Here is a 16,146-nt window from a genome sequence, read left to right as displayed (position 1 = left end):
AAATTTTGAATCAGATTGTTGAGAGCAAAAATATTTTCTAGTTCGTTGGGAGTTCAAAAATTCGAAATTTGAGTATTTTAAAATCCAAACTCGAATTTGGAATGTGGATGTAATTGACTGAGAAAAGGATATTTATGGAATTGGTTGGAAATTCCAAATTCAAAATCGAATTTTAAATAGAAAAGAATATGTATGAGATCGTTAGGATAAGAGATATTTGCTAATTGGTTGAGAGTTTAAAAATTTGAAATTAAATTTGAACATAATATTTTTTTAAAATTTGAAATTGAATTTTCGAATGTGGATATAGATGTGGGCTGTCATCCCATGGATTGGGCTGAAATTTGGCCCATTTTAATGAAGCCTGTTGGACACAAATAACATTTGTTGGGCTAAGATGAGGCCCGAATTATTAGATATGCTAAAAAATTCAATGAGCCCCGGACATGCATTATTATTAGGAAAAACTTTAAATACTACCCCTCTGGTTTTGCACTTTCTCACTTTACTACCATGTGGTTTAAAATATATCAATTTAATACCATGTGGTTTCATTTTTCTCTTTTTATTATCAATTTTACGAATTTTTTGTGTTAAATCAGTGACAAAGTTAAAACTAAAGAATACTAAAGAGAAATATTCGATAAACCAAGATAGGTTATTTGAAATTTTTTGTATATAATTTAATAAAATATTAATGAAGAAGTTGACAAAAAAATAAAAATAAACCACAGAATACTAACTTAATACACTTTAAACCACATAATACTAAAGTGAGAAAGTGTGATACCACGTGGTATTTGAAGTTTACCTTTATTATTATTGAACCCAAATTATACCATAATTAGTTTATATAGAATCCAAGAAATTGATTAAGTTCAAATCAATATTACGGATCAACCATAATCTTTTATTTTATTTATTTATATATTTATTTTTACCCCAACAATCTGAAATAAACTAAAACATAAAAAGAGAGACTGTGTGTATCAAAACAGTGACAGTGATGAATCGGTTACAAGGATTACTCCGGGTCGCACATTCCGCAACTCTTCAGACAAAAGCCACGCGCTTCCTCGGTGCCCACCATGTAGAGGGGATTCTTCATGCATTCCCCTGCCGCGGCCCATCTCGGGCACAATGCGTTCTCATCCGAGCATTCCCCGGTTGCGATCCTCCTCGGCGGATCGTCGAAGGAATGGACGTGAATCCATTTTGTTGCTGACCATTTCTCGCCCTCGATGACCGGGCAGCTCGCGTGGAGGCTACTTGGATCTGTAGTGGCATCGACGTGAAGGCTAAAGAAGAGCAAAGCATCACCCTTCTTAGGTTTCACTGCAAGAAGAGAACTCAGATGAAGAGGCAGGTTAAGACTTGCTGTTACGACAAACGCACAAACGGAAACAAAATGGCAAATACGAAACACTCAAACCACAAGCAGAAAATAAAGATAACATACAGATTTACGTGGAAAATCCTTTGCAGGAAAAAAACCACGGGCGAGGGAGAAGAGAACTTCACTATCGAACGAAAAAGAGAATACAATGTTCAGCTGCTTACAACCAACCACGATCTCACGCCTCTAGGACAAAAAACGGGGGAAATTCATAACGGGCTCGGCCCGAGCCCTCCGCTACCCACCACAGACATTCATTTTTCCTTCATAAAATTGTTTTCCAAATTGGTCGCACCGCGAAGCTGTCGGCGAGTCGAAAATCCGAACTTGAGTCGATAATCAATTTCGAGTCACATCTAACACTTGCTTTACAAAACAAAATATTATCACAGATACCGAAATGACTGTCTAATATATCGAGCTCGATGAGTAAATCATTCAGGAAATTTGTTTACTGGATGTTAATTCGATTTGGAAAACTCTTTGACATTCTCTTCAATGTATAAGAATGAATGTTTACCTGCAAAACCAGATCTCGAACAGACCTTCGAAAAACCAGATCTTGAACACGTAAACCTCGATGAGTTAGTCGTCTAGGAAATATATCTACTAAATGCTACTTCATTTTAGAAAACTCTTTCGCATTCTCTTCAATGTATAAGATTGAATGTTTTACCTGCATAACCAGATCTTGCACACTCAGACCATGTTTCATCCGTGTGTTGAGAAAGTTTTCCCTGCAACCAATATATATAAGGGTTAATTAATGTCATGTTTTAGGGTCCAAAATTAGCTGAAGAGCCAAGCCGCCGCTTACATACCTCAGCATCAGGAAACACTGTTTCCCCACCTTTCTTTACATCCGATAAGTACATAAGCACTGTAGCGACTCTATGCCCTCCTAGTGCTTGGTTATTTTTGTCGTTAAAATAATCAAAATGTTCATCATACTTCTGTCCGTTCTCATAGCGCAGGATTTGAATAGCTTCGCCATTCTCTGAGCAAAGAAATACTTAATAAACAAAGGAAGAGGAATAATGACTTGGGAAAGGAAACAAGTCGCATAATTTACCTTCTGGGAGAAAGGTCCAAGCAGCAATTCTTTGTTCAATTCTAGCGACAATTTCATCCTTGAAAGATTAAAAAGCATTTTTCAAGCTCCAATATCTTTATGAACATTAAATTACAATTCCCTCACATGAATAGCACTGTTCTGAAAATACGAAAATAGTCGATTTATAAGATAAATTTTGGCCCTCGAAGTTAGTCATCTCTGATATCTAATTTAGCAACCAAATCTTTGTGGAAACTTCTTTGAATTAGATCTCTTGTTGAAACACGATTCTAATCGATTGTATTGGCCCTCAGTAGATTTAATCAGCTTAAATGACAACAGGTAATACTTGGCCCTTTATCTTGATCAACAAAACTAGCACATATTTGCAAAATCAGGCCATGCGCCCTAATGGACAACATCAAGGGGGCCATGGCACCTCGAAATATCCGAAACATTTTCAAACATTTCATTCCTTTTTCTAGATTATTAAAGTTCTAGATTATAAAAAAAGGTACAAAATATAATTTAAATTAAGCATTAGAAACATAAAATCTCTACCTTTATTTACTATCTTAATTCTCTCCACACATTTCTGAAAAATCAACCGACGCTATAAATATCAATTTTGAACTTGCTCTGGTAATCGAATCTCATCGAACTAAATTATCTCAAACACTGGTCCAGTTTCTTTTCGATAGTCAAGACAGATAATTTCTATTAACTTCCAATCAACATATTTGTTTTTTGGACTTTGATTTGAATCCTTTGTTACCCTAACTTGCAAACAACCCAAAAAGGCCACTATATATTAATCCTCCGATCATAATAAAATTCCTAGAGAACTTTTTTTATAATTAGACGTATAAAATATTATAATTATAAAAAGAGTCTTCTGAGAAATTATTTACAAAATTAAGCCTGAATTATGCCGTGTAGATCGGAAACAAAAAGCGGTGAATGAATCACCGCCTTCTAAATACGCCAAATTCATTCACCGCTTTATTTGTTTTTCACAAAAACATTTAAAAGTGTTTGCGGGTGCTCATGAAAGCGGCTTCACCGCATTATACTTTCGTCCTTCAATACTGTCGAAGTTCGGACTTAGGGAATTAACAATTTAAGTAAAGGCGGTGAATCATTTGCCGCATTTAGTTATCGCATTCTAAAGCGGTGAAACATTCGCCGCTTTTATATGCAACCGCCCCGCAAACAGGCTTAATGTTAGAAATAAAAGTTGCAATTAAAAAGCTCTATAAGCTTACACTACAAAATTTTCCAAATTTCAGATCCGCAACAATACCACTTAAGAACCTGAATTAATAGAACATCAAGTGATGAACAAAGAATACATACATACATACATACATACATTCAACAAATAAAATGCCACAAGAAAGCCAAAACCAAAACCTGGTGCTTCTCCAAGAACATGCCGGAGCTCGTCCGAATATCGCTCGCAACGCTATCCCCAGACTCATCGTCCGCCACCATCGACTTCTCCAGCTTGTCCTTCGCCTACCGCATTAAAAACCCGGTGGGTCATTTCATCAAACAAGTGGTGGGCAACACCCAACGATCGAGGAAACAAAAGATCACAATTTTTTTTCCTTTACCAACTCGATCAAATGGTCGCATTCCTCGTGGGAAACGAAGCCCCTGTACAAAAAAGCCCTGGAAACAGAAACCCAGTTCGCAGAAGCTCAAATCAGGACCCACTACCGACACGCAAAACAGCGAGCAAGAGCACGGCGGTTGGGGGAGAGCACCTGGGGCGCCATGAGAGGCGGGAAACGCGAGCTGGGTCGTAGAAAGTGGGCTCGGATCTCGCCACCAATAGGGTCGGGAGCGACACCAGTACGAGGAAGGCGAAGAAGAGCGCCATGGACGAGGAAGAGGGAGAGGGTGGGAGTGACGCCATGGAGGGTCATTTTCACTCGTTAATAATAACAACAATAACAGTACTGTTCGCGCTTGGAAGAGCCGCCCATGGATTTGCTCTGACGCAGCACGACAATCACGAGCGACAAAATTTTGGCTGGCATTACCTCCCAAACATAATATTTTTTTTTTAGAGTTTGTTCGTCTTGGCGTCACGTGGCCAGACGTATTCATCTCAACCGTCCAAAACGTAATTTATTTTACTAAATTAAAATATTTAAAAAATTTATTTTTGTTCGGCAGTTGAGATGAGCCCGATTTGCCACGCTGCGCTTATCGCAAGAGAAATGCTAAAGGTGTGTTTGGTTTCATGTAAAATGGTAAAAAAAAAATTTTAGTGGAAACAAAGTTTTACTTCGTTTAGTGTTAGATTTATAGGAAAAAAATATAGTTTTTCTTGACGGTTGTTTGGTTTTAAAAAAAAAAAAACNTTTTTTTAAATTGCACTGTTTTATTAAAAACTGCACTATTATATATAAAAATTACACTCTTTTGGAATAAATTTTACACTATTTAGACCACAGTTGCACTATTTAGAAAAATTTTACATTATTTGTTTTCCTTTTCTTTTTCTCTTTCTCTTCTTCTTCCGCTGCCGCCTCCTGCCTGGCCCGAGGCCCGCCTCCTCCGCATGCCCCGCCCTGATCTCACCTCCTACACCTCCGTCCTCCTCGCCCTCACCGGCTCTGCCGCGCCCCACCACGCCCTCCCCCTCTACGCCCACCTCCTCCTGCTCCGCCGCTGCACCGGCCCTGCCGCCGCCCCGGCTCTCCTCATCACGTACGCGCGCTTCACCGACCCCGCGTTCACCACGCAGGCCCAAGAGGCCGTGGACGACCGTGGACGAGCGCGGTCCATGCGAGCAGGTCCCTCACGGGCATTTTGTCGAACACCTTGCGGGCTAGATATAAGGCTTACCAATCACATTCCATTTCATAACTGTTCTTCAGTAAAACTTCTGGAGCAATATAGTCAGGTGTGCCAACAGTAGAGTAAGCCTACGGAAATCCAACTACAAAAAAAATTCAAATCCTAAAATGAAACAAATTATGTAAACACACTTTCATGTAAGCACGTAGTGCATTTTTTTTTAAAATAATTACATAATTTATTTCATGTAAGCGCGTACTTAATTTACATAGTTTATTTCATTTTAGGAGCTCCGCCAGAGGGAGAGAGAGAGAGAGAGCTCTGCCAGGGTGGAGCTCCACCAGGTGGAGCTCCGTGAGTGGAGCTCCGCCAGAGGGTGGAGCCGCGCGAGGGAGCAGGACACCCCGCGCCACGACGCGTAGGGCTTCGACGAGTTGGCGTTGGACCACGACGCGAGCGCGCCCGACGGGTCCGCGAGCGCCGACCTCACCGCCAGAAGCGCCGCCACCTCCGCCGCCGCTGGCGCCGAGGACCTCCTCGAAGGGGGAGCAGGACACCCGCGGAGAGGTTGAGAGAGGAGATGTCGAGGGACGCGACGGCGTGCTGGGACCCGGGCCGCACGAGGGAGCAGGACACCCCGCGCCACGACGCGCAGGGCTCCGACGAGCTGGCGTTGGACCACGACGCGAGCGCGCCCGACGGGTCTGCGAGCACCGACCTCACCGCCAGAAGCGCCGCCACCTCCGCCGCCGCCGGCGACCCCTCCTCCGCCGCGCCGCCGCCGAGGACGACGACGAAGAAGAAGAAGATAGATATATAGCTCGCTACTCTCTTACCTCGATCAGAAGCAGCAACAGCAACGGACGGCTCTGCAAAAAGGTGGCAACAAATGGGTATGAGAACTACTGCAAAACAGAGTAGTTCTCAGTGGGTACCGTCACCGACCCCAACGGCCTACCTACTATGTCCACAGAACAAGTATGAAACTTATAGGTAAAGGATAGTAAAATGAGCTGGAGGAAACTCTACAGCTATATGCCACTATACTACCACTATCCAAATCATGCTCTCTATAGACATAAAAAATGCATCACTAACTACAAATCAATCACACTGACCCAATCTCAACGGATCGCCAACTGGCCAGTCCAGCCTGTGCCCAAACTACACCGCACACCACCCACGACGGTGGCCGGTCCAAGAAAACTACCCAAACGGGACTGCTGCGATGTCAATACAAAAAAAGCCTCACTCCGAAGCGGCACTCATGGGAGCGACCTAACCGAGTATGCAAGCGTGTCTCTGTCGAGCTCAATCAGGCTCAGACAGCCTATAGTCAATACCAATAGGTCAAACTGGTCTAACAACCGAGGGTCATGTGCCCTCGGCACAATCTGATACAAAATATAAGAATCTGAGTCCACCGTCAGTCCCGACGGCACCCGAAAGTACAAAACAGCCTAATTCTGCTGTAAAAATGAGCTCGGCCCCTCAGTACGAACGTAATCTCAACCTACACTAGTCTAAATATTTATGACGCACTAACACTAGTGATACAAAAGAAAAATCAGCTCCTGAAGATAAATCTGATAACTTTTCGAAAAGTGGCTGGTATAAGTTTAATAAGTTTTCTCCTAAGTCAAATTTCAGTTCAAAAGATAATAATCATTATAAATTAGTTATGCATGCTCCAAAACTTATATTTTATCTAAATAATGCAAATCTATAGTTTGAGCTATAAAACAAGATGATTATATACAAAACTATACATACTGGGGTTTCGAATACTTGGAAGGAATTCCGAAGGCTTCGGATAACATTAACCCACCTTAAACGCGACTCCAACAAAGGCAAGAAGTCGCTGGAAAAGACCCTGGAAAAGATCTGCCTCAAAACAAACTATATCAGGTTGCTGTCAAGATCTGGACCCTCCTGTGCCAACTTTTGGGCGTCCAGAACAAGAATCCAGAACAGCAAGTTGGCAGCTACAACCTACATGAGTTCAACATTGGATTAAATCCAATTCTGAAGTCTAAATGTAGTGAAACTTCACCCAACTCACCTCTAGATGCTCAAGAATAATCCCTCAGGTTCCTCACCAAATTCGAGCTCGAAAAGATCGCCAAAAAGTCTTCACACTAATTTGAACCCACTTCTGAATGCTCAGAATCTGCATCCAGAACTTCAGCACTTAAGCAATTTTGCAGTTCAGCTCAAATCCAAGAATTCTAGCTTATAAAATGAGTGGAGTTGGATCACAAACCTCCCAAATGAAGTGGAGAATCAATTCAAATCCATCCATAAGCTTCTATAAAAATCTGGATTCCAAATTTCAAGATTTTACATCAAAACCTCAAAATCAGCATATATATGCTCAATTATCCAAATCTGAACTAAAACTCACCTCTCAAATCTCAAACTGCAATATACCGAAACTTCGGTAAATTATATCGAACTTTAGTCAAATTGACCAAACTGTGGCGAGAGAGATGGTTGGACAAAGTCCATTCGACACTCCAACAGTGTTGGAAGGGTTAAAGTTAAGTTCCAAGTGAGATAGAAGGGTTTTGGTGTTGCTCGGTACGAAATAGAACCTAAACACTGCCAAAACTGCAGTCTGGGCACTGCGTACCGGTATTGAGGAAGTCGTACCGGAACCAGGCAGGCCAACCGAGAAGCTTGCTCTCGGGTTTGGTCACTGGGGTCGGCGTACCGGTATGGTACTGGGATGGTACCGGTACCCCGCAGCAACCCGAGAACAGCAGCTCTCGGGTTTGGACTAATGCTGAAGGGCGTACCGATGACGCGAGCCCGCGTATCGGAACCCAGTGCTGCGAACAGCAGTTTTAGTCTGCTGCAAATAAAAGTAATTTGAGAGCTTAAATGCAATTGTGGTGGCTTATAAAATCCCCACACCTTCTCCTCTCTTGTCCACAGCAGTGAACACACTCTCCTCTCTCATTTTTCTCCCTCTCTCTCTCTAGGAGCTCTTTCCTAAGGTGGATTGGAAAAGATTGGAGGAGATTTCAAAGAAGATTTGAGGCTTTGGAGGATCTAGAGCTCTCCTACAAGGTGGAGCTTGGAGAACTAGTAGGCTAAGGTAAGGTTTCTTGCAAGATCCATGTTATGATTTGGTTTTATGCCCTAGAACACTTGGTTTTGAGCCTTTTGTAAGAATAGAAACCTAGAAAACCCTAGTAATCTCATGTTGAGACCATGTTGTTCACGCTATGGAAACCCTAGAGTTGAAATTGGAGTTTTCATAGATATGAGGTTTATGGTTAAATTGACTCTTTGTAAACCTAATTGAAGGTAAAACCGACGCGTTGGGAGACTCGGTTCGAAGATCCGACAACCCCACTACTTTCCACAGATCCAGGTTCGAGCGAAGCGGTCGAGGACCGTGGCAAGGGTATCGCACCCTAGCTAGCAACTACCCGAGTATAGCTTCATCCCCGTTTATCAACTTTTGTATTTCATGATGTTAGTAGTATGAATGATGCATAAATATAAAAGCTTAAGTTTTTTAGGAAAGAATTGTTATGCAATTTTGGAGATCATATGATGTATAAAGAAAAGAATGAATGTAAATATTGAATGCATGTATGTGATTAAAAGTTAATCATAGTACTTGTATGAATGTTTAGTTTAGAATCTTTCACTTTTGGCTATTGCTTGCCCTCGTGCAAGCCATATATGTTTATGTTTTTGCTTGTGCAAACTATATATATGTTTGATGTCTTGTTGAGCCTTGGACGGACATGGGAGGTGCTATCCGTTCGGCGTCTGTTCGACGTACCCGAACCGACCAAATAGGCAGGTCGGGGCGTGACACAAACTCAATTGGGAAAAGTTTCTAAACTAGTAGAGGATGATGGAAAACCAATTTCCACATTAAAAATCCAGCTCCCAAGGTAATCGGATCCAAAAACACCAAGAAAATCTCAATTTTAGCTCAAGAACACCAAAATATCAAGAAAATAGTAATTTGATCATACTAACCTCAATTACTTGCTGTTTAATTCGTTCTACTCATCACCCACGAGTCCACAATCCTCCAAATCAAGTTTCACAGGATTTGGGTGCTCCTACGCCGCACACGAGCTAAATCTCTAAAGGTCGTTGCTGGAATCCTGCTAAATTTCCAAATCCTCAATGCCAAAAGTAGAAATTTGAAGGTTTGGATGGGCTAGAATGCAAAATTATAGGCTCTCTGTGAAGAAGAGGTGAAAGGGTTCACTAAGGTCGCTCTCCCACTTTTATAGAGGTATAGGCTGGTACAATAGGCCTCACGAATAAAGAGTGCAAACCTATTACTCAGCAGAAAAACCAAGTTTTGGGCGCCCTAAACCTAGTTTTGGACGCCCAGAAGTTCCAGCCTACACAAACAGCACCTCAGTTCCTCCGTCTGACGGTCCGCTACACCGTTATCCTATTCCAGTGGATCTCACCTACCACAGCCATATATCAATACAATCGATATTCACGAAGTGAACTTTCGGATCCACTTTTCGGGCGCCCTAAAAAGGGTCCGAAATGACTCCAGCATCCAATACAAAACAGCACTCAAGATCTGGGCGCCCTAAACCCATTTCTGGGCCCCCTAAACTGACAGAACTTCAATTTTGGCTTATTTGAGTGCGTCAAGTCCGTTTTCGCATCCATTTCGCGCGAAAACTATTCCGACTCGTCCTGACACTCTACAGATATGTCGACTAGTCGCTGATACTATAGTCATTCCGTCAACTAAACCCTAGAGTAATATTTGGTTCGGGAACAAGTGGGGGAATAAGCCTAAATTCCCCCTTTTGTTCCCAAACGTTGCGTTTGGTATCCGAGAATTGTAGTTCTCGAATTTCTGGAATAAGCTGGTATAAAGCTGGAACTGCTGTTCCACCATTTTCCTGGAACAAGCTTGTTCCCAGGTGAGAGTAAGATTAATTAAAGTCTAAAAATAATTTTAATTATGGTATTAAATAATTAATTAGTTTAATTAATATATTTAAATTATTATTTATTGCTTAAATAATAAAATAATTTATTAATTTATTATTTATACTTATTAATTAAATTATTATTATTTATAATTTTCAATAATTATTTTATTTATTTATTTATTTATTTATTTATAATTAATTAATTATTAATTAATTTATTAATTTATAATTAACTAATTTATCTTTAATTTTAGTCTAGCAGAACTTTATTACAAAAAACTAGTATAAGGCCAGCAGGTTGGATTTAAATATTTAATATAGATTTTCAAAACATCTTCTATTTCTCTATAACTAAAATATTACTTTTAACCAAAAAAAAAAAAAAAAAGATTTGATGATCTAGATTTAATGATCCCTTCTTACATAAGCTTTTATGAGAAGCTCCTCAAATTTTTGCAGTGGGGCACAGTTAGCAACATTATGTATAAAGTACAACCTAGATATAATGCAATGCACACTCTAGCTAAGAAGTAAATCGGAGTAGAATCTGAATGGTAAAAACGACTTATGTTAAAGACAGAAAAGGTGCAATCCTGTTTCTTCTTAGAAAACACTATATATGCATGTTAGAGTAAGAGACATACACAAATCAAGGAATGGTGGATTAAATACACTTTACCAAAGAAATGAATTTACTTCTATGATTAATTTTTGCAGTGAGGGTCGACTAACTACTCTATGCACGAGTTTCAACTCCAATATGTAAAATTTTTACACAATATGACGCAATATGCATTCTTAGAAGTAAATAACTGCAGAATCTCAATGGCGAGAACTTTATTATTAAGGAGAAATGCGCGTTTTGAGTTCCCCCACTTTGAATACTCCAATATATTGTATATTAATTAGGCCCCGTTTGGATATTCCTAAAAACGTAGCATAGTTAAACTATGCTACGGCGGTAGGAAAAAATATCCTATGAAGCGTTTGGGAGGAAAAAAAAGTAACGTAATTTTTGGAGTATAGTTAAACTATACTCCAAAAAATGGAGTAAAAGTATAATCCACTCTAACCAAAGGAAAAAAATTCCATCATTCTTAAGCTTCCTTATTCAAAAAAATACATCAAGTTCTAACTTTTAAATTTCAACATAAAATTTTAAATTTCAACATAGATTTAAATTTTCAACATAGATTTAAAATTTAAAATTTAAAATTTGAAATTTGAAATATCACATTTAAAATTTTAAATTAAAATTTTAAATTTTAAATTTTAAATTTCAAACTTTAAATTTTAAATTTCAAACTTTAAATTTCAAATTTTAAATTTCAAATTTCAAATTTAAATTTAAATTTTTAAATTTCAAATTTAAATTTCAAATTTCAAATTTCAAATTTCAAATTTAAATTTCAAATTTCAAATTTCAAATTTAAATTTCAAATTTCAAATTTTAAACTTTAAATTTTAAATTTATTTTTTTTAAATTTAAAATTTAAAATTTAAAATTCTAAATTTTAAAATTTTAAATTTCAAGTTTTAAATTTTAAATTTTAAATTTCAATTTTAAATTTTAAATTTTAAATTTCAAATTTTAAATTTTAAATTTTTTATTTTAAATAAAATTTCAAATATAAATTTGAAATTTGAAATTTGAAAATTTGAAATTTGAAATGTTAAATTTTAAATTTCAAACTTTAAATTTTAAATTTCAACTTTTAAAATTTAATTTCAAATTTAAATTTGAAATTTCAATCTCAAGTCTCATAGTTCAAATTTCAATTTTAAACTTTAAAATTTTAAATTTATTTTTTAAACTTTAAATTTTAAATTTAAAATTTAAAATTCAAAATTCAAAATTTCACATTTCACATATCAAATTTTAAATTTTAAAATTTTTTGAAATTTTAAATTTTAACTTTTAATCTTAAAATTTAGAAAAATCCTGTGAAATTGTACAATGCATATCCAAACAGTTTAAAAATTGAATCCGTGGAATTTTTTAGAGTTACAGAATTCTCTATTTTATCTAGACCGAAACCACAGTTTATAAATTCCGTGGAGATATTTTACTGTGTATCCAAACAGGCCCTTAATGTGTTAGCATATACATGTGAAAGGATTATGTTTCAGAATATAATGACGGTGTTTAGGGTTTAATATTAACAGTATTTAAAAAGTATAGCAATTAATATTTAGGGCATAATAATGGTATCATCGTATCGTCGGGAACATTGTAGGATACCTTCTAGGTTTTCTGCAGCAGCATTCATTATATATTAAGAAATTTACATAAATCAATGAACAGCGGATTACATACACTTTACCACGGAAATAAATCACTGAAGTTAGAATGCACGCTATTTTTTTTTTTTTTGAGAGGGAGAGAGAAATATAACATGCTAACTATTCGCTTTATTCATTTTTATAGAAAAGAACTCGGTCGATCGGTAATAATTATTTTATTTTATGTATTTTTGGGAGCGGACATAGTACTACTCTGTTTGACTCAGTAGAGCCTGGTTAAGATCAGTAACGAAGTACAAGAAGTGTTGGAGCAAACAAGCTATGTGATAAGATGGAATTAGCATCTCTTAATAGAGTCTTCTGATGCTTTGGCTATAGCTAGCTGTTTGCTTTGGACCCACCCAGTCTCTGTTCCTCCTCGGTCTGTTCAAAATTAGTGCAAGAAAAGAAGCAAAAGAGGGGGGGTGGGGGAGAAAGAAGCTTGCAAAAGGAAAAGCAACCTCCTCTCAGAATCCTCCTTACTTTGGCTCTTCTCTTTTGCTTTTGCTTTGCGTATTACTCCATTTGTTTGTTTAGGGGACAAACGTTTACTACGACACTACTTCATATGACTCCTCCCATGCATGTTTTATATTTGTTTGAACCACTTTAGACCACCTAGTGATCCAAAATAGTACCCTCAAAGTGTGTGTGTGTGTGTGTGTGTGTGTGTGTGTGAGAGAGAGAGAGAGNTTTGCGTATTACTCCATTTGTTTGTTTATGGGACAAACGTTTACTACGACACAACTTCGTATGACTCCTCCCATGCATGTTTTATATTTGTTTGAGCATCTTTGGTTGGTTGGAATTTGCTTTTGCTTAGAGGGACACAAACAATCACATGACATGATTCTGTGGCTAACTACTAGAACATTTCTTGGTTTTTGTTTTCTTCCACTTCTTCAACAGTTTAAATCAATCTTCTTGTTTTGATAGTTACATGCAAAGAAGAGCTCTCTCTCTCTCTCCTTCTCTCTCCTCTCTCCTCTCTCCTCTCTCTCTATCTCTCTCTCTATCAAAAAAAATAATAATAAAGGAAGGAGATCACTAAAGCAACTGCAAAAGCTCCTCTTACTATCTCTGTCAAGAATCTTGAATGTGTATTTTGTGAGAAGGAAGCTTGGACTCCTTTAACACCCACCTTCCACCCCCCCCCCTACAAATAACATCCTCATAAAGTAAAGTACTTTGCAAAGCAAGGAACTTATGTCTAATGTTCTAGGAGTGTTTAAAGATAGCCAAACTCAGTAGAGTTACATTCACCATCAACATGAAGAGACCCATGCACATCCCCTGTAATCCACTACCTCCCACACCATAGGAAGCTTCTGCCCCCTCGCGCGCCTCTCAGTTTCCGATCAAGCTCTCCCCGCAGGCGGCCGCGCCGACTTCCCCGCCCTCCTGCAAAACACATACATGCATAGAGTGGTGGTTAGGATTATTGGGGGACAGCACTGGTAGCTAGGCATGCATGCAACACTGTCTCATCACTCTCTTTCTCTCTTCATTTCCTAAATTCAGGTGACCCTATACATAAGCCATTAGGCCTTTGATCATTAAGTAATAATTAGCACATATATATATAGCTCATTTATGTTTTATGCACATATGTACTTTGTCTGTGGGACCAAACATATGATGTTTTGGTGCATGATGCTTGACACTTTACATACATAAGCTGTTCACTCCTCATTATTTTAATTCACTTATTAGTCTTTGTTGATCAGAAAACCCACTTGCTTTTGTTGCAGCAGATCATTGAGAAGATAAGTATGATTATGGAATGTGGCTGTAAAGTGAAAGAGTACTAATCCATATTTTCTATTCTTTTCATTCTCTCCTCTCCTCTCCTCTCCTCTCCTCTCCTCTTTATTTTGAACAGTGAAACAAAGCCATTGGTAGCCTATGAGGACGTACACACTAATTAAAGAGGTACTTTGCTACTGTCAATAGCTGTCCTACTTATGGCTAATTCTTGAAGAAGCATCAAGAATTAAGTAATAAAAGTGATGTGACAAAGATTTAGGAAGAATCTATGAATATAGGAAAAGCAATATTCTAGCTGAGTTAACTTCAGTACTAAACTAATTAATAATGTATTTCTTTTCCTTTTTTTCTGAATTGTGAAACTGATTAACAATGTGACTTAATAGAATGAATGTTTACAAAAAAGGTTAGTGAAAAGCTATAAAAACAATAGAAACACCTTGCTATATATTTACCTTGTGCGATATCGCCAAATTTACAACTTGGGTACTAGGATTAGCGTTAAAAACCTAGTATATAAAAAAAATACTGGAATTTCTAGCGAGAAGGCATGTGGAGAACTCGATAGGTTTGTTGTTCGAGCTCCCAAGTTTTGAAAAGAAAAAAAATAATAATAATGGTGGATGCATAAGAGGAAAGATTAACAAACTCAATAATACGAATAGAGTAAAAACTAAAGGTGAGTAGGTGTACAAGTGGAATTACAAGTACCTATTGTGAATGGGATCAGGCCCATTAGGCACCCTCCTCTTAGTGGCCACAAAAGGGTCCAAACTCATGCTCCCCATGGGCCTACCAACCCTTGTTGTGGGTGTCACAAAACTCTCCATATTTGCAACAGATGGTGGTGTAGCTTTTGCACCTTGAGTAGTCCCACTTTGCATGGCCAAACACACCAAGAGACCAATACATAACATGCATCCCAGCCCACTCAACATTGCCCTCAGTGTCCTACCACTCCTTCCCATTGTCCTCTCTCTCCTTCTTGGTACTTCTCTTTCCCTCCACCACTTCTCTTTCTCTCTCGTTTGGGTCTCTCTATTAGTGTCTCTCCTCCCTCTTCTTGTACTCACAAGTGGATTTGGTTTGTTCTAAAGATAAAAGAAGAAGAAGAAGAAGAAGATGGAACAAAGTATTTAGGCTTTGCCATAGAGAGAGAGAGAGAGAGAGAGAGAGAGAGAGAGAGAGAGAGAGAGAGATGAATATATGATGTGGTGGTGGTAGGGAATGAGGTTGGTTGGGTTTCTGAGGGGTGGTGTGTTGTAGGATGTAGTTTGGGGGGTTTATTTAATTTCTTGGTGTGTTGTTGCTGCTGCTGCTGCTGCTGCTGCTGCTGCTTTTAGCTCTTCTTTGTCTTTGGAGTTGGAAGCGATTCTGTTGCGCTTTTGTAGGACCAGGGAAGGCAAGAAGAGAGAGAGGGGGGGTTGGGGGGTTGGGGGTGTTGTGGGGAGTGTGAAGACTGAAGAACAAATTAAAGCAAGAGTGGTTCTCAGGCTGCAGCATGAAGAAGTGTTTTATACCCTCCTCCTTTCTTTGGGGTCCACCACATTCACTGTCTCTCCTTTTTTTTTTCTTTTTCTTTTTCTTTTCTAAGCTTATTAGTTTAAAAGAGATTAAGATTCATTACTTTACATTTTTTTTTGGGTGGGAAGGATTGCATATCCAAAGTGCAAAATTTGGAATCCCGGGAAGGATCTATTCCTCCCCATCTTAACTACTGGCCTACTGCAAGCCAGAGGGTAAAAAGAAAAACACGTTAAATATGAACTAGAGTATTTGAACTTTTTAGCTTTCAAATTTCACATTTCACAATTTGTTGTATAATTTACCTAGCCTTCGAGTGATTCAAAAATTAAAAAACTTTTAATGACTGATATGAGATGAATTTGACTAGAATA

At 38.3% G+C, this 16,146-nt stretch overlaps 1 protein-coding gene and 1 long non-coding RNA gene across 3 annotated transcripts; both read right to left on the bottom strand.

The window, feature by feature from the left end:
• Positions 890-4,374, bottom strand: LOC109715762 (probable prolyl 4-hydroxylase 6). Of its 2 annotated transcripts, none has more exons than XM_020240909.1 (7): positions 4,220-4,368; positions 4,067-4,124; positions 3,864-3,968; positions 2,469-2,526; positions 2,218-2,393; positions 2,073-2,133; positions 890-1,335 (listed from the first exon to the last, which is right to left on the bottom strand). In XM_020240909.1, the coding sequence occupies exons 1-7, from the start codon at positions 4,333-4,335 to the stop codon at positions 1,025-1,027; spliced, it is 885 nt and encodes a 294-aa protein (XP_020096498.1). In that variant the 5' UTR covers positions 4,336-4,368; the 3' UTR covers positions 890-1,024. The 2 variants fall into 2 exon arrangements, with proteins under 2 accessions (XP_020096498.1, XP_020096499.1); XM_020240910.1 differs by lacking the exon at positions 890-1,335 and adding an exon at positions 1,503-1,957 and having other exon boundaries at positions 4,220-4,374.
• LOC109715668 lies at positions 13,337-14,942 on the bottom strand. Its single transcript, XR_002217719.1, has 2 exons — positions 14,704-14,942; positions 13,337-13,882 (listed from the first exon to the last, which is right to left on the bottom strand). It is a non-coding gene; the product is annotated as an uncharacterized LOC109715668 (long non-coding RNA).

The sequence above is a fragment of the Ananas comosus genome, linkage group 9 (assembly GCF_001540865.1).
Source record: "Ananas comosus cultivar F153 linkage group 9, ASM154086v1, whole genome shotgun sequence".
In the NCBI taxonomy this organism is placed as follows: Eukaryota; Viridiplantae; Streptophyta; class Magnoliopsida; order Poales; family Bromeliaceae; genus Ananas; species Ananas comosus.
The sequence above is the reverse complement of the archived record's forward strand: the minus strand, read 5'-3'. Positions and strand labels throughout refer to the sequence as shown.